At 51.0% G+C, this 25362-nt stretch overlaps 1 protein-coding gene across 1 annotated transcript; it reads right to left on the bottom strand.

The window, feature by feature from the left end:
• Positions 1-9141: 9141 nt before the first annotated feature.
• CAPNS1 (calpain small subunit 1) lies at positions 9142-20126 on the bottom strand. Its single transcript, XM_066638440.1, has 11 exons — positions 20044-20126; positions 18020-18240; positions 15472-15505; positions 14587-14676; positions 13265-13322; positions 12944-13008; positions 12605-12673; positions 12331-12409; positions 11682-11798; positions 10981-11039; positions 9142-10253 (listed from the first exon to the last, which is right to left on the bottom strand). Exons 2-11 carry the CDS (start codon positions 18199-18201, stop codon positions 10227-10229), a joined length of 780 nt encoding a protein of 259 aa, XP_066494537.1. The 5' UTR covers positions 18202-18240; positions 20044-20126; the 3' UTR covers positions 9142-10226.
• Between the last annotated feature and the right edge of the window lie 5236 nt (positions 20127-25362).

The following is a 25362-nucleotide window of genomic DNA, read 5'->3' as shown; positions in this document are numbered from 1 at the left end:
AAGACAAGGGTTGCCAACTTTTCCATCGGCCCCTGCTCCTGTACCTTTAATGGCAGCTCAGCTCACAGACTTGCATCAATGACTATGCTAATCTCCCCTGTGCTGTCACTTTTATTTTATTTATTTTAACAAGTGTTTTTGGTCAGTCATTTTGCCCCCAAAAGAGCCCCCAAAAGGGGTGGTTTTAAATTGCTTTAAAGACTGACGCTCATGCCTGTGCATCAATCTGCCCTTTTAAAGGGCACAAGTGAGAATTTGAGGAATGGGCAGTTGGTAACCGTAGTCAGGGCCAACTCCACCATACAGGAAGACAGAGCCAGCCTGGTTGCACATGACAGCTCAGATGTTGCTTGAGGCAACAACACATATGGACAGTAGTGAAGCAGCGTACAGTGCAAACAAGGCCTTCAGGAAGTCCTGCAGCTTTGCAGATTAACCTTTGGGTAGCGTGGAGGTACACCTGCCCCATTTCCCTGCTTGTGTTTTGAGAAACTCTGGAGATTGGTCTGGCTCACACCCAGGTCACAAAAATGGTGTTCAATAAAGGAAATTCAACCAGGTAAGCTCTGCAAGAGGTCAGCTGCTTGTACAGAACTGTCACATGGGGGGGGCATGGGGGGGCAGAATAGGCAGCAGGAGTGGTTCAGACCAGTGACCAGGACTGACCTGGAAGATTTAGAGGAGTCATAAGAACACAGGAAGGGCCCCGTCAGACTAAACAGAGAAGTCCACAGTTCAAAATCCATCAGAGGATGTGAAGGTTCCATTGAACCATCATGACTAATGATAGGTCTCTCTAACATTGTCTGATTCCCTCCCAAACCCATGCAAGCCACCACATCATGTGGCAGGGAATCCTTGAAGTGGTTTACACATTGAAGAAAGGGGGCAGCTTCAAGCCCAGCAATTTTCACCCTTTTTCTTCTCAAAGCACACCGAGCTCAAATTGCCAAGGCTCACCATCAATTTTTTGACAATTGAAAAGGCATACCACACTGCTGGCCAGGGGCTCACACCCCTCAATGGCCCTACTAATATATGACTCTCCCCCAAACTCCTGTGGCACACCTGTGGCCCATTCACGGCACTGACATAGTTAGTGGTTGACAATTGCTGTTCTAGCCAGTGGTCCAAAGACAAACCTCCTTTCATAAAATCTATCTAAGCAAAGAGTTATTCAGAGAGGGCTGGATCTAAGGGAGGAGCCCTTAACGGCACCCTAAACCCCAATTCTCTCAGCAGGGCACCCTAGAGAAAGGGCTGGCCAAAATTCATGCACTGTGAATTGCCAGAACTTGCCAGAGAACCCAGGAGTCCTGCGTGATCCAAGGATCACGTCTGGGGCAGTAAACAAACATCCTGGCATCATTGCACTGAGGCTGATGTTGATAAGGAGCAGACAAACATCAAAAGAAGTTTAGAGATGCAAAACAAGGAGGCAGCAGGGAGCAGGGGTTCAAGCCTCAGGCAAGAACCAGGCAGACCTGAGTGCAAATCCCTGAAGCTCCCCCCCCCCACTTTGAACTATTGCTCAGCGCCCTGACCTACCTCACCGGGTTGTTGTGAAGATAAAAGCTCTGTTTTCCTTCCAGCTCAGAGGATCACCCTGCAGAACAGCTTCCAAAGTCTAGACTTGCTCTTGGCAACTCCTGCCCAGAAAACCCCCAAACAGCCCACCCCCTGCCAGTGGCATAGCTAGAGGGGAGACACAATTGCCCACCTCTAGAATCCTGGCGACGGGCCTGGGGAGGGGAGGGGGCTGCGGGGAGGCTCCCCGCAAACTTCGTGACTGGCACCCCCTCCAGCTACGCCACCGCCTCCCCTCCACTGCTCCCCCCCCCCGACGCCTCCCCCCCGGAGAACGATCCCGGGAACTTCGCAGCCCCGCCCGGCGTCAACAGGTTGCAGCAGCCGGGAAGGCGAAGCGCGGGCGCGCCCTCGGGGCGGGAGAGGCGCACGATGCCCGGGACGCGCCCGGGGCTGGGACGCCGCTTCCCCGTCGGAGCATCGCGGCTGCCTCCGGGCTGGACGGAGAAGACTCCCGGCTGGAGCGCCCAGCACCTTACCTGCGCCTCCGCCTCTCGCAGACTCTGCTGGGCTTCTCAGCTGCCAGGCTTAGGGGCAGCCCCGCCCCACCTCTGGGGCAGTGCCATTGGGCAGCGAGCCCCACGCCCGTGCCAGCCGCCCTCCCATTGGCTGCCAGCCTGGGGCTGGGACCCAGCCCGCCTCCCTCCCTCCCTCCAGGGGATGCTGTTACCAGGGCAACCTCGTGCTGCTGACGTGAGCCCAGGAGGATGGAGAAGGCAACCCGGGCGACTCTTCGTCTGGCAGGGTCCGGGCGCCCCTGGGCTCTGAAGGCGCCCTGGGGTGGGGCTGCGTGGCTGGCACCGTCCCACGGCCGCTGGTTGTCCACCTCGAAAGACTTGGTACATCCCCAGCATCTTTGTCACTTGGGCAACTGGAGCATCTCGGTAACCTGGCACGGTAACCCGGCAACTCAGATGTCTTGGTAACCGGGGCAACCGGGGCATCTTTGGAAATCGGGTGATGCTGCTTGGTAACCTCGAGACTGGTTCATGCCAACCCAGGAAAGATCTTGGGAAACTGATCAAGGGTCTTTCATGCCCAGAAGTGGAACTGAGAGAGTGACTTGGAGCCTCCTGAGTCTCGGGAGATGGAGAGATCCAGTCTAACCCTCTTGGCTGTGAGGCCAGTTCTGCACTACGCTGCCCTTCTACTCCTTCTCGCACCACACAGGGTGCCCTGCTGAAAACAATTGCTACAGCCAGCTCAAGGAGGCAACATTTGGCATGAGTCGACAGCCCACCCTCTAAGATCACTCACCCATCCTGGGTAAACTCTGCACCTGACCTGGAAGAAAAACTAGCTCAGGTGTCCACTAGCCACCGGTGCTTTTAAAAAGCAACTAGACTAAGTTCTTGGCCTTAACTTCTTTTCCCTTCAGAGCCATTTAGGGTGGGGAGAGCAAAATGGAGGATGGAGTGTATGGGCAGTCAAGGCAAATGCCTCCGTTTTGCTCTCCCTACCCAGAATGGCTCCAAAGGGGAGGGAGAGGGGGCACTTGCGTGCCAAGGGAAGACTTCCTGCAAAACTTAGTGCTTTGCACCCCCTCTATCTACGCTACTGGGAGGGGCAGTAGACACTGACTCAGTGGCCTGAGTGGCAGCAAAAGGAGGGGCAGCTTCTCCCCCCCCCCTTTGCCTCCTGTTTTAGGATTTCTCAGGTGCCTCTGGCTTGCCCTTGTGGGGAAAAGGGATTGTTGGGCCAGGCAGATTCACTTTCACTTGTTCCAGTCAAGCTCTCCTGATGTTCTCAATCATCATATCTTCCATCTGGAATCTGCTTGCCAAACACTCACTTAGATAAATGTCTGTCCGTATTTGCTGCTCTTCTTGCCTCAGACACGCTGTCTTCTTGTGGCACCTTAATAAACAGCAGCAACAAATTTATTAAGGAAATGTTTTTGCGGTCCAGAGCCAGCTTCATCAGATATGCGACGTGTTGCATCTGGACAGCTGCCAACTGAGGATAAAACACCAGCAGAAGAGTTAGCAGAAGCTACTCCCACAAGTCTGTTGGTTTCCAGACTCTTGGCTGCTTCAAACTGTGTGTCACACCCCCTTGTTGGAAGTGACACAGGCCTTCTTTGGCTAAATGCCATTTTTGATCAGTCAATGGTCTCTTTCATTCATCTCCCTGGGGCAACCCATGGTCGATGTGTGACATCAACTGGTGGCCAGGCCCAAAATCTCCAAGTGCCTAAGATGGCTTGTCAAATGCTTTGCCTTCTTATCTATGTGCCGCTCCTGAATTGGAAAGGGAAGAGAGAGATGGATTGGAAGAGGAGAGGGATGAGCTAGTCCATCAGTCCTATACTCTTGCCCATGACCACCCTCTCCTCCAAACCTCCCCCTCCTCTGTCAGTCTCATGGATGGACTGACCCTGTGCAGGAGATGGGAGGGAGGGAGAGAGAGAGACCACAAGCAGGCCACAAGGACCATGCACAGCAGAGGCAACGTGAGGCACCTCCAATGGAAGAGTTGTAGGCTCTGATGCTCAGGGCCTTTTCATTGCCACAGTACAAGACTGAGGGGACTAGGAACAAAAAGTAATGTCCAGGGAGGAGCCAAGGATGATCTCTTCCTCCAGCTGCTCCACGGACAAAATGGAAGTTGTTTTGGCAACAGGCCTTACACATTTGCAGAGGCCTGGATTGCAATTTGATCAGATCTTTCTGACCTGTCCCTGCAGGTTTGTTGGAGGGTTTCTCTGAGCATGAGCAAAGTGCCAGCCCCCACTACTAAGTCTTGCAATGATGGCAACTGATGGTTTTAAAGGGGGATTAAATTCATGGAGGAGGAGTCTATTACTGACATTTGTCATGATGACTATGTGGAACGTCCATGAGCAGAAGCAATCGACCTCCAAATGCATCTGGTTGGCCACTGTGAAAAGAGGATGCTGGACTAGCTGCAGAGAGTTGGCCACCATACACAGTGAAGAATTAACTCAGCAGGGGAACAGCAGCCAGGGAAGGGCCTTTGTGCTCCCTTTACATGTGGTGTGGGTCTGATGCAAGTATTTTCCCCTGGCTTGCTGGAGATGAGAGTGCTTCTGAGAATATGCAGAGTGCCCTCCCCTTGCTGCCAAGTAATTTCAGCTCCCCCTGTAGGAACAGAGCCACTGATTCAACAAATGTCTCCTGGGTGGGATTGAGGAGAAAGGCTTTGCAGAAGGATTCAAGTCAGCTTCTCTCTTGGTGCTGAATGAAAGAAGGGTGGGAGACACTCCCCTCCTTGTGTCTTCATGCAGCCTTTGGCTGCTGCTACTGATCCATTTGAGCTCGGCAGCAGGTTCCAAACTGCCCCCAATATGAGCCAAGTCTCTCTGTTTCCTCCACAACTCTGGAGGGTTCCCAAAGATGAAGTAGCCAGGACCGCACCTGAGCACAGGTGACCTAAAAGATTGAAGTAAAGCAAGAGAGGCCCCTGCTGGTGAGCTGAGGAACAGCCACGGAACACACTACTGAGCAGGCTCTCCTCCAAAGCTGCATTACGAGGGCCTTCAGGTGGTGGGGTAAGACCCAGAAGGGGGTCCTGGCCCAGCCTGAGGGGAATTGCAGTAATGCTGCTGTTGCTGCCACCCCCGTTTTGTTTTTGCAGCTCAGGCCTGCACAGTTTGGGCAGTTGCCAGGGCTGGTTGTCCCAGCTGAGTCTGGGACAAAAGGGCCCCTCCCTTTCAGAGCCGTTCCAGGCAGTGGAAGCAAAACAGAGGCATATATCTCCATTTTGCATCCACCGCCTGCATTGGCTGTGAGGGGGAGAAGGAGGGCTCCTTGCAGGTTGCGGAGAAGCTCCCTGCAAACTTAGTGCCTTGCACCCCCTCTAGCTACACCACTTAGTGTCGCTATCAGAGATACAGTTATTATGGCTGGTGCTCAAAGCCCAGGTTACAACAAGCCTAAATACCCCAATTTTGTATGCCCCCTCCCCAATAATTTGCATTCTGCAGCTCAATCTAATATGCACATCATTTTTCTTTTCCCAGGGGGCTGGGCGGGCTTACAGACTTTGAGTCACTTTCAAAAAATCTTCCTTTGCTTGTCCTCTGGCCCAACACTGCTTCTTGTTTTGGCCTGTCAACAAAATAGGTGTGAATTGGAGTCCAGACCTGCTGCAGCCTGGCAATCAACAAGAGACCCCCCAAGAGGCACCCAGAGCCATGCAGGTGCTCAAGTTGATCATTCATCCTTTTGCCTTTTCTGCTCTGCTCCTCTCAAAGCGGGAAAGAATAGGCTTGCACCTGCTTGAATGTTGGGCATTGTTTGGGGTGAAAATGGGGAGAGGGCCCATAGAATCCCAGGCAAAGCCACCTGCTCCCATTGCTCCAGGGAATCCCAACATAAAGGGAGGAGGGGCCAGGGTCAAAATGAACCCTGGGCTGGGGGAGAGCTTTCTTCAAACACTCTTTGGACCTGCCAGGATTCACAAGACCAAGAGGTGAGTCATTTTTGCAGGGAACTCTCCCATACAAATGATTCATTCAGCTTCTCAGCAACCTCCCTTTCTTCCCTGGGCAGTCCTTGGTCATCTCTCCAGCCACCTCCTGGCTCTTTCTTGCTTCTGATGTATTTACTTTTTTATATTAAAAATGTATAAACATTTTTGCAATATATTCAAGAAAATTTCCACCTGCTTTATCACCAGCTTGCGATCTTGTTCCTTTTGGTCTCGAAAGCAAAAGCAGACATTCAGGTCACAACAAACTCGCTCGCCTTCAGGGCCCCACAGAACTCTTGGCCTTCACACCCCAGAAGTGTATTCCCCAGTCCCTGCTGCCATGTTGATGTTTCATTCCTACCAAAGAGAATCGAATCCCAGAGTGGGGGGGGGGAATGATCTGCCATAATTCCAGCCCCCTCCTCCTCCTCTCCTTGAATACGAGAGGATTCCTTCAGCAGCCCCAAACCGTATAATTATTGCTCTTGAAAAGCACAGCAGGTTTACTCCTTGCCACCTCCCACCCTGGAACCTTCCTTTCGCCCACCTTCTGTGGATCTCCTCTCCCTGCAAAATTAATATGTAACGAAGATATAAACTGCTTTTTATTCCTCAAGAAAAGGGTGGATGGGGAGGCAAGACAAAGGCGGAGGAAGAGCACAAAAGACTTTCTTTGAGCTGACAGCAAAAGAGAAAAAGGTGGATCATGTGAGATAAAGGGAATTAGGAAAGGAACTGCAAACAAAACTCAAGGATCAGAACTTTATGTGTTTAGCTGTGTTTAGAAGGCTATAGGAAATGATGTCATAGATGCTGGGGGAAAACGCTGGAAGACTTCCCTACCAGGAAAGATTGGTGGGCTTTGAAACTTAGGGGAGAAAGACAAGCAAAGCAGACTGAGGGTGGTGTAGCTAGGGGGAGTGCAGAGCGCTATGTTTTGCAGGGATGCGAATGCAACTGTTTTGCTTCCACCACCTGAAATGGCTCTGAGGGGGAGGGGTTACTTGCACGCTAAACTTAGCACTTTGCACCCCCTCTAGCTATGCCATTGGTTGCCTTCCTCCTGCAGGACTGCTCACGGATTCTTTTCCACAGGAGGAAGGCTTCTGAGACCATTCTGAGTTGTGTGTCTTTTGCACTCAACTATTTGTTTGCAAATGTCCAGGTTGAGCAGGCAGGAGGAGCCCCAAACAGTATCCAAGTACAGTCCCAACTTGTGGAAGTTGTGGTGGGTCAACTTACCTCCTTTATCCATGAAGCTCCAAACTCCAGACTGTTTAGGAGTTTGAGCAGGAGAGAAAATGAACAAGCATCCAAGAGCACAAACCACCTGCCTCCGGGAACCAGCCAGCCCTGACCAGATGCTCCAACACAACAAAGCCCCTCTTACAACTCACCCCCTGGTGGCATAGCTGGAGGGGGTGGAGCACTCAGGCTGGCAGGGAGCCTCAGCGAGGCGGGCAAGCAGCCCCTCCCTTCGGAGCCATTCCAGGCGAATGGCTCCATTTTGCTCCCGCCAGGAATGGCTCCGAAAGGAAGGGCCGCTTGCCCACCTCGCTGAGGCTCCCTGCCAGCCCGAGCGCTCCACCCCCTCCAGCTATGCCACTGCCCCCCATCGTTTTTTTAAACTGTGGGATCCTGACACATAAGCATCACTTGCCACAACCCATCAGGTCACTGTCTCTACCAGTATCATAGCTGAACCTGGCCAACAGGAGTCAGACCCCTGGCATGACTGGGTTGAGCTGTCAGGGTGGGTGCCCACTGCATTCGAGGCTGAAGCTTTTGTGGCCAATTCAGAGGGAGTTCAAGGCCAGATGATAAGGGGATGGTGGGGCTCAAAGGGCTCAAAATCTAAGCAATTGTGCTCTGGGGCAGAGAAAAAAGTCTGCATGTAGACAAAAATATTGTCAGCGACTCTGAGAGGCAGGATGGAGGGGGACCAAGGCCTCACCCATCTCAAAAGGCACTCAGAGATTCTGCGTATTTTGACCGGCAAAGTCAACGGAGAGGATTGGAAGGCCCAAGTGAGGAAATTACAATTATCGTATGGGAATGTTTTAGTCCTTGTTGTTACCGAGCTTTTAGAAAACAGCGTGGGCGCCAAAGAGAGAGACACAGGCGGCTGGGATGTTTCCAGGCAAACCCCAACACTGGAAATGTCAGCAGGAAACCAAGGAACCTCTGCAATCTGAAGGAGACACCACCCTCCCCCATCAGCAGCCAGAGGGGCGGCAGTGCAGTAAGTACTGCAGATGCCACAATGGGCCATGTAAGCAGCCTCTCCCACTCGCTGTCGGAGACAGCTGCACGTTGCTGTCACTGCCTATTGGCTCCAGTGGCGAGTGGGAGGGGCCATTTACACAGCGCACTGCAACACCTGCAGTACTTACTGTGACAATCCTGCCTGGCTATTCTACCACCCCCACCCCTTCTCATTTTGTTACATTAAAATCTCCCCAAAGGAAAAGAAAGGATTCTCTTTATCCACCAAACAAAGAAACTCCAACCCCTTCTTGCTGGATTGGCTTCTCACCAGGATACAACCAGCAGAACCCCACAGGTCAGCATCATAATTCCCAAAAATCACTGACCTTCGTTAGCTACAGCAGTGAAGTAACTAGAGGGGGTACAAAGCACTATGTTTTCCAGAAAGCCTCAGCGCAGCGTGCAAGTGGCCCCTCCCCCTCTGCCTCAGAGCCATTCTGGGCCACAAGAGAAAAACAGGTGCCTATGCTTGCACCACAGTAAAGCTCCCTGCAAAATTTTGTGCTTTGCACCCCCTCTAGCTATGCCACTGCTCTGCAGCTTGAGAGTTCATCACAGCTACCTGGGGGCAGATAGCAAAATGTAAGCCCAGACCCTCATCTTCTCCAGTTTCAATTTTGCCTTGAAAACCTATTAAACATGGGCAGGTGCCACCTGGGAGGGTCTTGATCTCATGACCCCCTCCAACTTCTGAGTCCGGTCCTTCATAAGACCCTTAAGAACCAAGAGGGGAAAATGCAGCAGCAATATGTTTTGTGGCCTGCAGAGGGAGACAAAGCCACATTTTCAAGGAAATGTCTTAGAGATAAACCAGCCAACACTTTGTTTTTTATAATCATCCAAGGCACAATATACAGAACCATCGGTCTTTATTCCTTTTATTTTACTTTATTCCTTCAAAATGCATGCACAAAAATTGCAGGCAGTGTGGGTTCAATGGTCAGAGCTCTGCATGGCACAGGCAAGTGCCAATGAGCTAGTATTTGAATTTTCTTTTAAACTGGCTTTGGCTATTAACTTTTCTTAAAAGCACATTTTTAACTTTTGGGTAGGATTATACTAGCTACCACTAGATCTGTGTGTTTTTCGTTCAGAAAAGCAGGAAGCACAAGCCTCTATATATTATTTAAATATTTCCTGGTGGGCTTCCCCAATTCTTAGTATATTGCTTTATATTGCTTTTTAAATTACATCCATGCAGAGACCAAAGGGAGTTGTTTCATTTTCCCTTTTGAAAATGGCAGACAGCTCCCTTCTGGGTGCCGCACACGTGGCTGCCATTGCCTCAATCTAGCTTGACTCCCATCTCAACAGCCCCAGCATACCTCCCCACCACAGATGAAATCACAATGTCAGTCAGCTGTGGCCAAAGTCAATCACGCTGCACAGTTCTCACAGAACTACACACATCGCAATCTCAGTCATCACAATCCGCACAAGTCTCCAAAAGGGGCAGAACTCCCGTGGTTTTGCTTGGGGTGAGGGCCACGTGAGTAGCTCCATCCCCCAAGTGCAGAGAGAACGATTCCATCATGACCTCTGCAAGTCACAGAAACCACATGGCATCATGAAGAAGCCGGGCCAGCTGGGAAAAAGCAGAGCACCCCACTTCAAACTGGAAGCCTCTTTCACAGGACACCCATCCTGTACCAAGGTAAAGCAGTGTTAGTGAACGGGTTAGAATAGGGAGTGTAAAATATCCACAGTTTTCTAATGGCGATTAAAATATGCAAAACAATGTAATAGGAAAAAGGGTCCCTTTCTGCTGTTAGAAAAAGGGGAAAGCAAAACAAAAAACAAAAAAAACAAGAGGATTCCGTAGGCCTTCCTGCATCAGAGGGAGATCTGCAAGTCAGATGTAGCAGAGCACTCTAGAACATTCCAGAACAGGCTCAGTGATGTCAGAGAAGGCATGGTCTCACTGGCAGGCCAGCTCTTTAGGAATACATGGTGAGCTGCAACCACTGCAACAAATAATAAAGAGGAACAAATAATGAACATCAGCTTCAACCTTCTTGTTTTCATTCAAAACAACAACAAAGCTTTCTCCAGTCTGACTCTCATCTCCTTTATACCCCTACTCCTTGCATCTCACCAGCTGCCCGTCCACTCTAGCCCCCTTTTCCACTCACCCCTTCAAGCTTCCCTTGCCTGTAACACAGGACTGTCCTCTGTTCACTGTATTTTTCCACCTGCTTTTAGGCACCAGATCCTGTTTCTTGGATTGTTGCTGTTCTTTGTTTTATCTTAATTTGATTTATTGCTATTATTATTATTTTAATTGAGAACTTACCCTGCTACCCCACAAGCTTCAACTCAGCCTGTTGGGCACAATATGAAATCTTGCAAGCATAAACAAAAAAACAAGGTTCTAGTCCCTCTAGAGCATGTCACAGAATCTCTGGCAAGGCACTGAGGGCTGCACAGCAGAGACACCAGCATTCCTTGGGCAAATCAACTGGGAGCACTGCCAGGTATTCAAAACTACTGGCGTAGCTTAGGCAAATAACACAGACGCAAATGTATTTGCATGCGTTTTGCCTGCTTCCTGAAGAAGCTCCTCTCTTTCAAACGTTCAACTGAGAAGTCTCCTTCCTGCCCCAGGAATCACTGGACCCTTCCAAACTGCCCTTAGACTTTCATGTCTCAATCTGCAGCCTTGAGGCAATAAGAGACAGGAATCCCTCTCACCTCCTTCAGAGTGACGCGGATCTGTCCACTGCCGTCTCTATCCAGAGATTTGAAGGCACCTGCAAAAAGAAGGAATGTTAAAGGGGGTGGTAGTGGCTCTGCCATTGACAAGATATGGGTCTTGGAGTCAGGAGATCCATTCCTTGTTTGGCCAAAGTTTGTCTGAACCAGAGGAGTAATTAGGGCGGAGCCTGAGGGTACATGCCCTAGTTATGGAGGAACTGCTGGCGGATTCACGTCCCCATTCTTCTCCTTCAAGGGGAACAGTCAGTACAAGGCAGTCACTTCTGGGTTCCCCCCAGAGGAGGGAGCCCTTGTTGTGCTGGATTCACCCCCCCCCCCGGTTGCTTCTCCCCTTGAAGGAAAAGGTATGTGGGGTGCAAAGCTACTGCAATGATTGCTCCTTCCTCTCTAGGGAGAACCTGGTAATGGTCACATGACGGTGATGTCATTATCCTGGGCACTCACACCTCTGCCTGGAGCCATCAAAAGCATGGGGAGGTGGAACAAATCCTCCCTGGAGGATCAGTCACAATGGGGGAACAGATGGGTTACTACAAGAGTCAGTGACTTCTCCAGTGGCTCCTGGAGAAGATGTGGCTTGCAAGTGGAAGGTCCTGGGTTCAGTGCCTGGCCCGCCATCTCTGGCAAGCGTTGCTCACCAGAGTTTTACGGGAAAAGTTCTGGCTGCCAGCACTTACGAAACATGGCATCCAGGCGCACCAGGCAGCTGATGAAATTGTCGAAGTCCATGTTCCCGTTCTCATCTGAATATCTGCGCACAATCATGCTGTACAACTGTTGGTTGAGCTTGAAGCCTGTGGGAGGAGTGAAGAGGACAGGTCACAAAACAGGCACCGATTCAAAGGTTTCAGCAGCTGCAGCAACTCCGCAAACACCCCCAAAAAAGAAACCAGATATCAGATTGGTTGGTATCTGATTATTGTTGGCCGCGCAGCCTCCTGAACGCCCATCCTCCCTCGGCTGCAGTGGTTCACACAGGCCACCAAACCCACAAGCTCCATCAACATGGTTCCTGACTGTAGCCCAAGCTTTGAGGCAGAGGGCTTTCGAGGGTCTGGTTGGCTGGGATTGGTGCTTGAGGGTCAGTTGACAGTGCCCAGGCAGGCTGGGACCACAGCTTGTGGCTCTGAGCCACAGAGTTCAGACAGGTAGTCAGAGTAGAGCGTTAGTTTCATGGAAGGTAAGGAGTCAACGCCTGATTGTGGGGAGCTCTTGTTCGAGGCCTACACACCCTGCTCTACAAGCTCTTACACAACCTTATCCACAATGCAAGAGAGTCACCCCCTTTCCTCCCTCACTCAGTCTTCCTTCACCTGTGCTCCTTACCTGCAGCTTCAAAGGCTCCTGGGAGTTCATTGCTGCCGATGGTTCCAGATCGGTCTGCATCGTACTGTTTGTAGATACACTGATGGCAAGCAAGAACAAAAATGAGAAGAAAGTGGTTGTAATGCTAGTTGCTAACAGGGCAGGCCACAGAGAAAGCACTTCTCTACCCCCAGATGCTTTTGCCTGGTCATCACAATCCTCTGGGACACCCTCTGCCAAATCCAGGGTACTCTAAATGCAAGCACCAGGAAGCACCAGGCCACAGTTTCAGTACCTGCCACTTCTTGATGTTGGTCCAGAGATACTTGAACTCTTCAAAGCCCAGCTTTCCAGTTGTGTCACTCTGCATGGGGTGTGGTCAAGGGGAAAAAGCCCAAACAAATCCACATTTCTGCCCCAACCCTGGCACAGCCCTAACCCACTACTGAAGCAGGGCGCAAGGCCTCCGGTTATGGGTGGGGAGCCACAGAGAGGCCCAGTCGCGGACACCCCTGGCTACAATAATACTGGCTAAGGCTGGCATTTCTGCAACTGATGGGATGAGGAAAGTAGTATGTTAAGTAAACAGAGCAGCCAAGGGGAAGCCAACCACAGGGCCTGGGCAAGAGGATACGTCCATGACAGCCACCATGCTACGGCAGGTGTCGATGCCAAACCCGTCCGTCTTCAAGTCTGGATCTAGAAATCAGAAAAGGGCAGACTTAGACTTCCCCACCAGGACTATGAGCGAGAAGAGCAACCAGAAAACAACACACAGTTTTAATCTCTGAAACAGGGCAGATCCCACAAAACAAGCCAACGGGGATACTGGTCTTGTTTACAGCATGTAATTTTATTTCAAAGGTAGAAACTGGAGCTCCTTGAGCTGGAATGTGAAAAGGTCCACACAGCTCCATCCCTACAGACCCCAAAGGAAAAAATGTCATCCACTTACGTCTGGTGACCACTTTGTTGAGGATGTTCATCAACTCTGAAGCACTGACTTCCATATCCTAACAGAGAAACCAGAGATTGTTATAGGCTGCATTGCGTAAAAGGAGGCTCGGACCTGACGCCTATTCTGAAAATGCAATGTGAGACTGACTCTATCTTGCATACAGCTCCTTCTTCATCTGTCCAGATTGCAAGCGCCTCAAGACAGGGACCTCCTGCCACAGGATGTGGTGATGGCATCTAGCCTGGATGCCTTTAAAAAGGGATTGGACAAGTTTCTGGAGGAAAAATCTATTATGGGGTACAAGCCATGATGTGTATGCGCAACCTCCTGATTTTAGAAATGGGCTATGTCAGAATGCCAGATGCAAGGGAGGGCACCAGGATGAGGTCTCTTGTTATCTGGTGTGCTCCCTGGGGCATTTGGTGGGCCGCTGTGAGATACAGGAAGCTGGACTAGATGGGCCTGTGGCCTGATCCAGTGGGGCTGTTCTTATGTTCTTATGTACCTATCCTCCTGTTCTTTGTCAAGCACCACGTACATACATGATGTAATGATAACACTGTGTAACATAAAAATGGTTTATGTTGAATTTTTAATGTCTCTTATACAATTCAGATGTGCTGATTCCAACAGTAATTTTAGGGTTTGTTTTTTTTTAGTATCATCAAAACTTTTTTAGCTATCTTAAATTTTGTATTTAAGATTTTGTATTTATTCATATTTGTATCTATCCTATCGCCTAATGCGGCGATAACCAAACTTGTCACTGGCTGTGCAACGGAAATGTGATCCCCGTTCAGACTGCATCTTTCCATTCCACCTGGGCACCACGTTCAGGCCTCCACAATTGAGAGGCAGGGACACTCTGGGCAGTCATCTGCTGCCCAGCATTCCAGAAGGCCGTGTGACAGGACATCCAGGCAGACACAACTGCCCAGAGCATCCCTGTCCCAATTGAAGAGGACTGAACTCAGTGCCCAGGTGGAACAGTAAGGATGGCTCACCAGGTGGATGGATTCAACCAAACCCCTGATCTGGCTGGGGTTCAAGCAACCCTGGCCTAATGCACTGCAGGACACCTTGTCTAATACAACTGCATAGCGTAAACTAGGACTAATTTATTGATGCTATGCCAACACATAGCAGCAATTTTTGAAAACCTCACCCCAAAATTAATAAACATCAAAATGTTCGGATAAACATGGAATGGTGCAAATTTTATTATACAATGAAATCTACTGCTATCAGCCCCCCTACCCCCAGTCAGGCTAGTCCTCAATCTTTAGGGGAAGGACACCAGACAGAGGCAAAACACTCACATCTCCTGCCAGCTGTGAGAAGAGTCTCCGGAACTGCCGAACTTCCTCGCTCTCGTTGGCTTCGATGTTGGAAAAGTGCGAACGAGGAGGCTGGGACGAGGAAGGAACAGCAAGAGACTTATTAAGGAGACTTAAAAGGAGGGGGAGAGTGAATGGGCTGCAAGCAAGAGCACAGCAAGGTCCCAGCTGCTTAGAAGACTTGCCCCCCCCCACACAGCAGCTGTCGATTCTGTTGCAAGGGCCACCTTATAAGGCACTGAGCTCGTCTGTTTAGCTGCAGCACTTTAAAATACTGACATGACGGTTTTCTACACATCAAAACTTCAGCTGGAACAGAATGCAGGCACATGTCTCCTCATCCGTGTGGGAAGGTGCACACAAAGAAGGAGCTAGAATGGTGTAATGGTTTGGGAGTTCGACACAGACCTGGAAGATCCAGGTTCAAATCCCCACTCAGCCATGAAGCTTCCTGGGTGGCTTTGGACCAGCCTCACCCACCTCACAGGGTTGTTGTGAGGACAAAAGAAGGGGAGGAACCATGTACACCCCCCTTAGCTCCTTGGAGGAAGGGCGGTAATGTGGTAGAAACGTGGAGAAAAAAAAAAAATATTCAGTCTGCCTTGAGCCAGGTGGCCCTGGGTTGCCAACGTGCTGCCAAGCTGACTGCAAGGTGCTGGTTTTAACCTCTGAAGCCTTCATGATTGTGACAATGCTCTTGTGCTCCTGGAAGAATTCCAGGGCATTGCAATCACACTCCCTGCTTGAGTGTGGTGGACCTGCAGATTGCATAGCCCAGTGTCCTGTCTCCAGGGCAAGCAGCGTTCAGAACCACAGAACTCAAAAGGAAAGTGCTTTCAACTGTTCCAAGGTAAGCAAATGACTTACCGGTGGTTCCGGATTATACTGAGCGGCCGCTTCACTGTTGCAGAAAAAGAGAGGAGAAAAGTTAGCAGTGATTATTTCTTTGGAAGTGGCTCCCTGCCACCATCAAGGTCTTAAAAGCTCCTATATTCCTTGCAGGCAGTTACCTTGCACACCCAGAGAAAGCAATGAGGGCTACCCCCTGGTAGGGCATCTGAACAGGAAAGAAACATGTATACAGTGGGCCGTTGGCATTCCCAGGGGATCCGTTCCAGGACCCCTGCAGATACCAAAATCCGAGGGGGGCAGTGGCATGGCACCAAAATTACTCACCGGGTCACACCTGCCCCTCCAGAGGTCACACCGGCTGGCCAGCTTCCTCAGATGGCCTCCCAGACATGACCAGATGCCACTTTCAGTTTGCACTTATGGTCACGTCCAGGAGGTATTCTGAGGCACCAGGCCTCCCTGTGCCTCAGAACACCACCTGGATGTGACTGGAAGCCACTGGAGCAAACTAGAAGTGGCTTTTGGTCATATCCAGGAAGCCCTTCATGACACAGGATCAGCATTCATGGATGCTCAAACCCGCAGATGTTGAACCCACATACAAAGATGGACCATTGTATATTTCGTTTACTGAGCAGATAAATATTATCAAACAGTTAAGTCTGTCTAAAGCATATCTTTACCAGCATCCCCGCAAGGTACTTGAATCAGTAGCAACAATTAAAATTGTATAGGTTTCGAGACCAAAACCCGGACAACTTTAATTGTAAAGATAGTTATACTGACCACAAAAGCTAGAATGTTTCCAATCAACTGATACTTTCATTAAAGTATGTATTGATACTGTCAATTGATTTATCTCAAGAGAATCAATAACCCATTAAACTCTTCCTACAGGAATAAGTACTGTCAGTGTGGGGGGGGGGGCTCCATGAAACCCCAGGGTGGGCCAGTTTTATAACCAGAACTCTAGCAGTGGAAGAGAAGACCCAAGTTTCAGGCTAGATGCTCGGGCATGTTTGCTGGTCTCCGAGGCTCCTGCAGGCTTCTCTCTGCGAACAAACCAGTTTGACAGTAAACAAAAGCAAGGTGGAGGGTTTCAGAAATGTAGACCTGCCGGCCCATCCCTGCAAGCCATGCGGGGCAAGGCAGGGCCCTGGCCTTCAAATAAAACACCTCCCAGCAGAGGAGAAGCCTCGGGTGAAACTCAGGACTTTCTTCCATCCACTCTTGCTCACTGGGCTGGACAGAGTTAGAGCTTGCAAGGCTGCTCAGGCCTCATCACCGCATAATCCCAAATATGGGAAGTGTGCAACAATGGGGAAAGCAGTGGTGTCACTAGGGCTTGTGTCATCTGGTGCAGGAGGCCAGCACATCACCCATAGGATGGACCTCCTCCCATGCAGTGGGCAAGGCGATGCCCTGGACGGTGGGCATTGTGATGTGCCATTGCCCTGCCCCCGCTGGATTTTCGGCTATACCTTTTCATAGAATAGAGCTATTTCAACGCGGTTTGTTTCATTGCATTCTGCATGAAATTACACATCGATTGAATAACATGATGGTATTATTTTAAAAAATAACAAGATTTAAATTTTTTTGGCAAGTAATGGTGTCAGCCCTCCTTGTGAGTGTCACCCAGTGCAGCCAGCACCCCCTATACACCGCCCTAGCAACACCACTAGGGGAAGGCATTCTGAACATGCCCAGCGGCCATCTCTGACTACTTCACATTTCTAGGGCTGAAAACAGTTTCTGAGGTTGAACCCTGCCCAAAACGCATCCCTGAAAATAGGTCTTCTTCCCCTGTCTCAGCAACCCCAAGATCACAGCTCCTTGCTGTGGAATTTGAAAACACCCACCAGGTTTTGACCTGGAGAATCCCCAAACTCTAAGGGGTGAAAGCATTGATCTGGCTGGGCCATCCAACACCTAAACAATTTCAGGCTGATACACAGGATTTCCTACACAGCCCACAAACAGATCCACAAATTACTAGCCCACAAGAATCCTTACCTGTCTATGCTAACCCAAGTCAGTCATTTCTGGCACATCAACCGCCTGAAAGAAAATGAACTCCCAGCTCCTTTTGCAGTTTCAGAAGCTTGTCTGGTCACCTGGAGGTCAATTTTTACTCACCAGAGGTGACCAGACAGGCAATGTAGATGTAGCTCAGGGGTCTCCAAACCCCGGCCCAGGGGCCAGATGCGGCCCGCAGAGAACCTCTATCCGGCCTGCGACCAGTCTCTGGCCCCCTGAGAGCCTCTGGCCCACTTGACCAAACACAACCAGAGTTGTGTTTGTGGGGTGGGGAAATGGGGGTCCATTTAAGTGTGTGTTTTATTTCTTGGGCTGTGTTGGTGCCTGGAGAAATCCTGGACATTTGAGCCCATCCATTCATTCATCTAAGTTCCATCTCTAATATATTCAATTTTTATATTTAATTTTTTTTCCCGGCCCTTGACATTGTGCCAGATACTTGATGCGGCCCTTCAGCCAAAAAGTTTAGAGACCCCTGATGTAGATGATACAAGATGGTTACACCGCAAGGCAGCAAACTAACCTGATGGCGCTGATGACTCCGCCCAAGATTCCCATGGCTCCTCCTCCACCACCGCTGCCGCCTCCACCTCCCCCTCCGCCGCTTAAAAATCCACCAATGACATTGCCTATGTTGATGTTTCCGCCCCCACCGCCACCGCCGCCGCCGCCTCCTCCTCCAAGGAAGTTTTTGACGAGAAACATTTTCAAAAGTTGTTAGGAAGGAGGTCTGTTGCTGGTGGTCTGTTGGGGAGAGAGAAAATGGATACAACATCACACAAGTTGCGACTTAGATTTCACACATTATTTTCTTTCTTTCACTTGCTCCGACTGCTATTGCTTTATATGCCTTTGTTCCTCATTCTATTCTTTCTTGCTTTCCCTTATTAACTATTGACCACCCAGCTGTCAGGAAGGGGTTCCCAAATGCAGACACCAGCAGTGGAGAAGGAGAACGTGACATCTCCATGTATCTTATTGTATTTCTGGACCGGCAGGGGTGTCTCTCTTAGTAACTTCAGTGTTTCCAGGTGCCCATAACTCCAGACGGAAGGTGCCCAGGACATGCTTTGAGTCAGGGGCATAACCCCAGGCCCTCATGACAGTGGGGTCCCAGCTAGTTCAGTTGTTACAAGGGAGTGTGGTGTAACTAGGCAAATGCTACAAGGAAGCAGTCCGTTGGAACAATGAATCTCTCTGCCACAAAGACATGTGTGGACAAAGAACATGCTGGGCCTAGTTAAATACACACAGAGCATGGAGCAGGAAGAACGACAAGCATCAGATGGTTTAGCTGGCTAAAAACACAGTCGCTACTGATGGTTCCTAAAACAAGTTTAACAGGAAATCACTCTCAATTCTGCCGTTTTCTGGTTCGAAAGGGAAATGGGCAAGGCCGGCCCACCACAGAGGCCAGCTGAAGTGGCTGCATCAGGCAGCAGACTAGTGGAGGAAGGGCACCCCATTTCTGCCACCTGCTTGCTTCCACTACTCCTCCTTTTCCTTCATTGTTTGGAACAGGAAGAGGGGGGCAGAGAGGAAGAGGAAATGGGGAGGGGAGGGGAGAGGACTGCTGAGCTAGAGCATTGGCCTGTGGGAGGAGCAGAAGCTGGCACAGCATCCAGTAAGGGGGGCAGCATTTGCCATGCCTCCAGCCAGCCCTGGGTATGGGGCTAGCAGGTCCCTGGACCCACAAGAATAATATAAATCACAGATTCAGTCCTCCTTGCTCTCCCTAGGAATTATTCCCAAAGCCAGCCCTAGAACAGAACTCTGGAATCCTGGTCCCTGCCTCTGGACAGACACTGCTTTAGAGCCCCCAGTGGGCACAGGTTGTGGGACCACTGGGTCAGATCCTCCAGGAGCGGTCAGGGAGGGATGAGGTGCCTGTCAGCCAGGTGGGGAGGAGCCAGAACCAGTGGTGTAGCTACAGTGGGTGCAAAGCACTAAGTTTTGTGGGGAGCCTCACTGAGTTCTGGGAAAGAAAGGGATCGCGTATAGAGAATAATCAGTCTAGGAATCGAGAGAGATCTATGGTGCAGACAGAGAGAGGCTGACGAGATCTAGAAGATCACAGAAGGAACCCAAAGCAAAGGGAGGGGGTCATGGAATGAAAAATGAACCAAGAGGAAAGCAGATCCCAAAGGATCTACTCCGGGGTTGCGAAAGGATGAAGAAGACAGTCTTTAAGTGAACTTAGAGAGGTCTCCAAGGAGGGGTGATCCACTAAAGAGTGGATCACAAAGCGGAAAGGGGCGGGTGGAGAAGGAAAGATCCAGTGCGCCTAGAAGATCCACTGGGGGGGGCACAAGGCGCGTGGAAAGCATTTCAGAGTCCAGAAAGGAGAAACCAGAGAGGGAGCAGCGAGGAGGAGGAGGAGGCGCGAGCAGCGAGGAAGGCCCGATCGAGGAGGAAGTAGATCTCCGCAGAAGCCGGGACTCCTCGAATAGATCCAGGGATCTACCAGCCAGGCAGAATCCCCTGCCAGGAAAAGAGCCCCCCGGGCTCGGTCCACCGCCCTGCTTGGCTTGCACCCCTCCCGATTACCTGCTAAAAGAGGCCGCTTCGGGGCTGCTTCTGCCGCGGGCGGATCTCCGGCAGCAGAGCCACTGCGGGATCCACCACGCCCGAGCGAGTCACTGCGGCGGGGCGGGCCGGAGATGCCCATCGGGTCCTAGCGCCTCCCTCCCCCAGCAGGTTTACTCCGCGTCTACACTGGTGTAGCAGTCCGGCCGGTGAAGCTCCCCCAGGGAAAGCTGCACCGGTTTAATTCCCGCCTGCCATCCCAGCCACACTGTTAAAAGGCACAGGAGCCCTGCCAGGAAAAGAAGTTGGCAACTCTGCCGCTTCGGAAGCTTGTTCTCAAGTGCCTGCTACAGTGTTGCCAGCGGAGAGGAGCCGGCAAGAGTCCCGATTCCCCGCCCCGCGCATCCCCCCGGGTGGTCGAGACGGGGCCTGCCCTGCCCGGGCTGCTCTCTGCGCACTTTCGCCTGCAAACACGGGACGCGTGTCCTCCACTGTCCACGCGTGTGCGGGGATCACGCGAGGCTCCACCGCTGGAGGGATCAGGGCAGTGCGACGTCGGCACCATTTCGTGGCCGAGGCAGTAGGCACAAGGACGTGAGGTGGCGGGGAGGCAGGTGAGGCAGAGCCTCCACTCCGTAGGACTAGGACTACTGCTTGAAAGGGACTACGGCGGGGAGGCTCTGCCTCACCTGACTCCCCAGCCACCGCATGTCCCTGGTGCCTGGGCCAAGTGCTGCCCGGGATCGGGGAAGGAGAGCGAGGGCTGGAGCAGCTACTCCCCCCGTTCAGAAAGGATAGCGAGACGCCCCGGCCCGCCACTCGCCCCTCCCTCCAGGGAGCGGGAGGAGGACCGGCCATTCAAACGTGCAGGTGGGAAGCGGCATTTTTTGAGTGCTCTCCCCGCAGACAGAAGTCTAGCTCACCAAGGAGGCTCTAGCTCGGCGCGCTCCTTTCGTACTAGCTTTCTCTTTGCAAGGAGACTTTACACAAGAGAGCTTTTAAAAAAAAAACCTGAGTGCCCCCCAACAGTTTCAAGTGGTACAGCCTATTCTACCAGCTCAGGACTGTACCACGGGCGGTTTCCCGTGCAAAGAGGCGCCCACTTCGCGCAGGGCAGGAGTTTCGCCTCGCTTCCTCTTCCTCGCCTCTGCGGGTAGCAGCAGTCAGAGCGGGCCCGATCTCGGAGCTCGCCGCCCCTCGCTCTGAATCAGGAGGCCGGAATGCGGGTGGGGAGAGGAGGCGACACCCTTTCGCGGGAGCGACGAGGCTCTCCTTCCTCCTCCGGCCACGTGGCGGCGGCAAAGGCAAAGCGGAGTCACTCCGGAGCACCGCGCCAGTGGCGTAGCTGGAGGGGGGGCAAAGCAGTCAGTCCTGCGGGGAGTCTCCCCGCAGCCCCCTCATAAGAACAGCCCCACTGGATCAGGCCCTCCAGCTACGCCACATTCTTAAATGTCTGCACATCAGTGACAGCCCCTTTCTGGCTCTGTTTCGTCGGAGCAGGATCTAGCCAGGCAACGGGGGGGGGGGCGCCCAGCTGCCCAACAGTGGCTGTCCCTGGCTTGAAGAGCCTCCCCGGGCGCCCGTGGTCCTGGCTGTGCTGGGGCTGCTGTGAGGGGTAATTAGTCTGCGGAACTCCTTGCCACAGGAAGTGGTGATGGCAACTTGCTTTAAGAGGGGATTGGACAAATCTCTGGAGGAAAGTCCATCACAGGTTACAGATCATGATAGGTATATGCAGTGCTTTTTTTGTAAATAAAAAGGTGCAGGAACTCACAACTTGTTAATCTTTTATTTATTTATTTATTTATTTATTTATTTATTTTTAAACCATTTTTTATTGGAGAAATAAAATATTTTTATGTGCTTCCCCCCTAAAGATGAACTTACTTCTGAGTAGACATGCCTAGGATTGGGCTGTCAATCTCCACATCCCCTTCTCCCCAGCTACTTTTTCTACACATGGGGAAAAATACTGTACAGGTGCACTTGTAGCGTGTAGTATGTAGTGTGGCACTACTTTGAGGAGAGGAAGCAGTGAATGGATTCTGAAAAATGGCTTACACGAGTTCCATGTAGTAAAATTACTCTAAGCAACTGTGGGAGTAAGAACAAAAAAGGAATTCTTACACGAGAGGGGTCCTTAGGTGCACATAGAAACAACTATATTTGCAAACAAGCGATTAAATATGGTTTAATTCAGGTATCAGAATACTCTGTGTCTTTGGGAAGGCACTTGGCATGCAATTGTATGTTCTCTGCTGCCCTGAGCAGCTGCTGTGCATTGCTGGAGAGGAGCTGCAAACGCTGGCTGGCGGAGGGCATGCTTGTGGGGGAAGGACGAGGAGGATCTCTGGCAAGGCTGGACAGCACGTTGTACACACGTAGAATCCCTTTTTCACCTGCCCTTAGCATGTGAAAACGGGTGCAGATATATATCTCTGCCAGGATTAAGAGCCCAATCCTAGGTATGTCTACTCTGAAGTAAGTCTAGTCAATGGAGCTTACTCCCAGGAAAGTGCCTAGGATTGCAGCCTAAGAGCCCAATCCTATGCATGTCTACTCAGAAGTCCACTTTAGTGAATGGGGCTTACTGTGGACAGGATGGCAGCTTCAGGGCCCAATCCTGTGCCTGTCTACTCAGAAGTCAGTCCCACTAGAGGCAGTGGGGCTTCCTCCCAGGAAAGTGTGGAGAGGACTGCAGCCTCAGAGCTCTTTCTCTGCCTGTCTACTCAGGCTGCAAGGCTATGACACTTTCCTTGGGAGTAAGCCCCATTGAACACAATGGAACTTACTTCTGAGAAGACATGCTTGGGCTCTCAGGCTGCAAGGCTATGCACCCTTTCCCAGGAGCAAGCCCCATTGAGCACAATGAGACATACTTCTGAGTAGACACGCCTAGGCTCGTGCTGCAGATTGGCACCGGGCTGCACCAGCCAGCTTCCTTCCCCTCCTCCTCCACCAAGCCAGTACCTGGGCGTTCCGTGGGTGCTGCAGCCTGTCTCCCTGACTGACTGTCCGTCCTCCTCGGTGTCGGTGCGTGTCCCCTGCGCCCTCCACCAGCTTGGAAGCTGCGCTGGAAAGCAGAGCGCGGGGGGAGGGGAGGCAGGCTGGGCTCAGGCAAGAGCTTGGAGATGGGGCAGGAGGGGGTAGTTGTGCGGTCAGGCAGGGGCCAGGTGCCTGCTCACCCTTCACCCCCCAGCACCCGCCCAGCAAATGCCTCTATTTTGCTCCCCCCCCTCCTGGAATGCCTCCAAAGGGGAGGGGCCCCTGCAAAAAGGTGCCGGAACTCCGTCCCCCTGCGTTCCATTAGAAAAAAAGCCCTGGGTATATGCAAACTCCTGATTTTAGGAGTAAGCTACCTCAATGCCAGATGCAGGAGAGGACACCAGGATGCAGGTTGTGTCTTGTTGACTTTTGTGCTCCCTGAAGAATTTGGTGGGTCACTGTGAGATACAGAAAGCTGGACTAGATGGGCCTATGGCCTGATTCAGCAGGGCTCTTCTTATATAGGCTATAAGCTCAATCAGGAGCCCAGGTCTACCCAAGCAGGCCTCTAAGTCCAGGTGGGAGCCCAGACCCAGGTCTGCCTGCCCAGCAAATGTCCACAGAAGTGATCAGCTCAAGCAGGAGCCCAGGTCTAGTAGGCAACCTTCACTCTCGAAAGACTGGTATTGCGCTCTGAATGGTGGTTCTGGAACAGCGTCTAGTGTGGCTGAAAAGGCCGATTCGGGAGTGACAATCCCTTCCACACTGGGAGCAAGTGCAGTCTGTCCCTAATGATCTCTCCCACAGTCAGAAGCAGCCCCTGGCGTCACGCTCTACGCCAATCGAGCGAAGACTTATAACCAGTAAACTGCTGCTTCCTGTGTTGTGCCGACGCCATATGGCGAAGTTGGAGTGTCATTTCCAGTGCGCGAAGCCTGGGTAAAGCAGGTATGGAGGATAGGCTGTTACCCTTGCAGCAAATCCCCCCTCTCCACGTCGCTGGAATGGTCCAATGGAAAGGCAGAGGCCAATACGGTTGGTTCCAGCGGCATCGCAGGAGTTGCCAGAACGGGACTGTGTTCAGCCATGAACTGCCTCAGGGACTCCGGCTCCGGATTTTGCCTTGAGGTTGACTCCTGAAGCCTTTTCCATAACTGGATGTAGCCACAAGGCAGTGGAGGTTTGGGATCAGAGTTTTCCTTCTCTTAGATGAGCTGCCTTCCCAGGCTGATGAGCCCAGGTCTACACAGCAGGTAAACCTGGGCTCCAAGTGGAGAGCCCAGGTCTACCTGCCTGGTTGACCTGGGCTCTGAAGGTAGTGCTCTAAAACTAGTGCTAAAAAAACTAGTGTTCCAGTGGCATTACTGTATTTGACTAGCATATTTTTCCTCGTGCTTTTATGTAAAGCAAATAAATTTTATTTTAATATGTATCAATGCATCAGCAATGTGTCATCGACAAATGTTATATAGGTGCTAAGGCGCTATATAGCTTTATATAGGTGATTGATAGGAGCTAGGCAGGTGCTATATAGGTGCTAGATAGGCATTATATAGGTGCTATATAGGCGCTAGGTGTTAAGATAGGTGTTATGTAATATAGGCGTTAAATAGGTGTTATGTAGGTGCTATAGGGACTAGATAGGTACTATATAGGTGCTAGATAGGCATTATATAGGTGTTATATAGGCGCTCTATAGGCGTTAGATAGATGCCAAATAGGTGCTAAATAGGTGCCAGATAGGCGTTAGATAGGTACTATATAGGTGCTAGCTAGGTAGTATATAGGTGCCATATAGGTGTTAGATAGATCCCAGATAGGTGTTCGATAGGTGTTAGGTGCTAGATAGGTGCCTGATAGGCGTTATATAGGTGTTAAATAGGCACTATAAAGGTGCTAGATAGGTAGGTGCTATATAGGCACTAGATAGGTGTTAGATAGGTGCTGGATAGGCGCTAGATAGGTGCCAAATAGGCGTTATATAGGTGTTAGAAAGACACTATATAGGTGCTAGAGAGGTGTTGCATAGGCACTATATAGGTGTTAAATAGGTGTTGTGTAGGTACTAGATGGGGCCTAAGATAGGTACTATTTAGGTGTTAGATAGGTGCTATATAGGTGTTATGTAGGCGCTAGGTAGGTGCTTGATAGGCGCTAGATAGGTGTTATGTAGGTGTTATGTAGGTGCTATGTAGGCGCTAGATAGGTGTTATGTAGGCACTAGATAGGTGTTATGTAGGCGTTATGTAGGCACTAGATAGGTGTTGTGTAGGTGCTAGATAGGCGCTAGATGGGTGTTATGTAGGCACTAGATAGGTGTTATGTAGGCGTTATGTAGGCACTAGATAGGTGTTG

The sequence above is a fragment of the Tiliqua scincoides genome, chromosome 10 (assembly GCF_035046505.1).
Source record: "Tiliqua scincoides isolate rTilSci1 chromosome 10, rTilSci1.hap2, whole genome shotgun sequence".
NCBI classification, from domain to species: Eukaryota; Metazoa; Chordata; class Lepidosauria; order Squamata; family Scincidae; genus Tiliqua; species Tiliqua scincoides.
The sequence above is the reverse complement of the archived record's forward strand: the minus strand, read 5'-3'. Positions and strand labels throughout refer to the sequence as shown.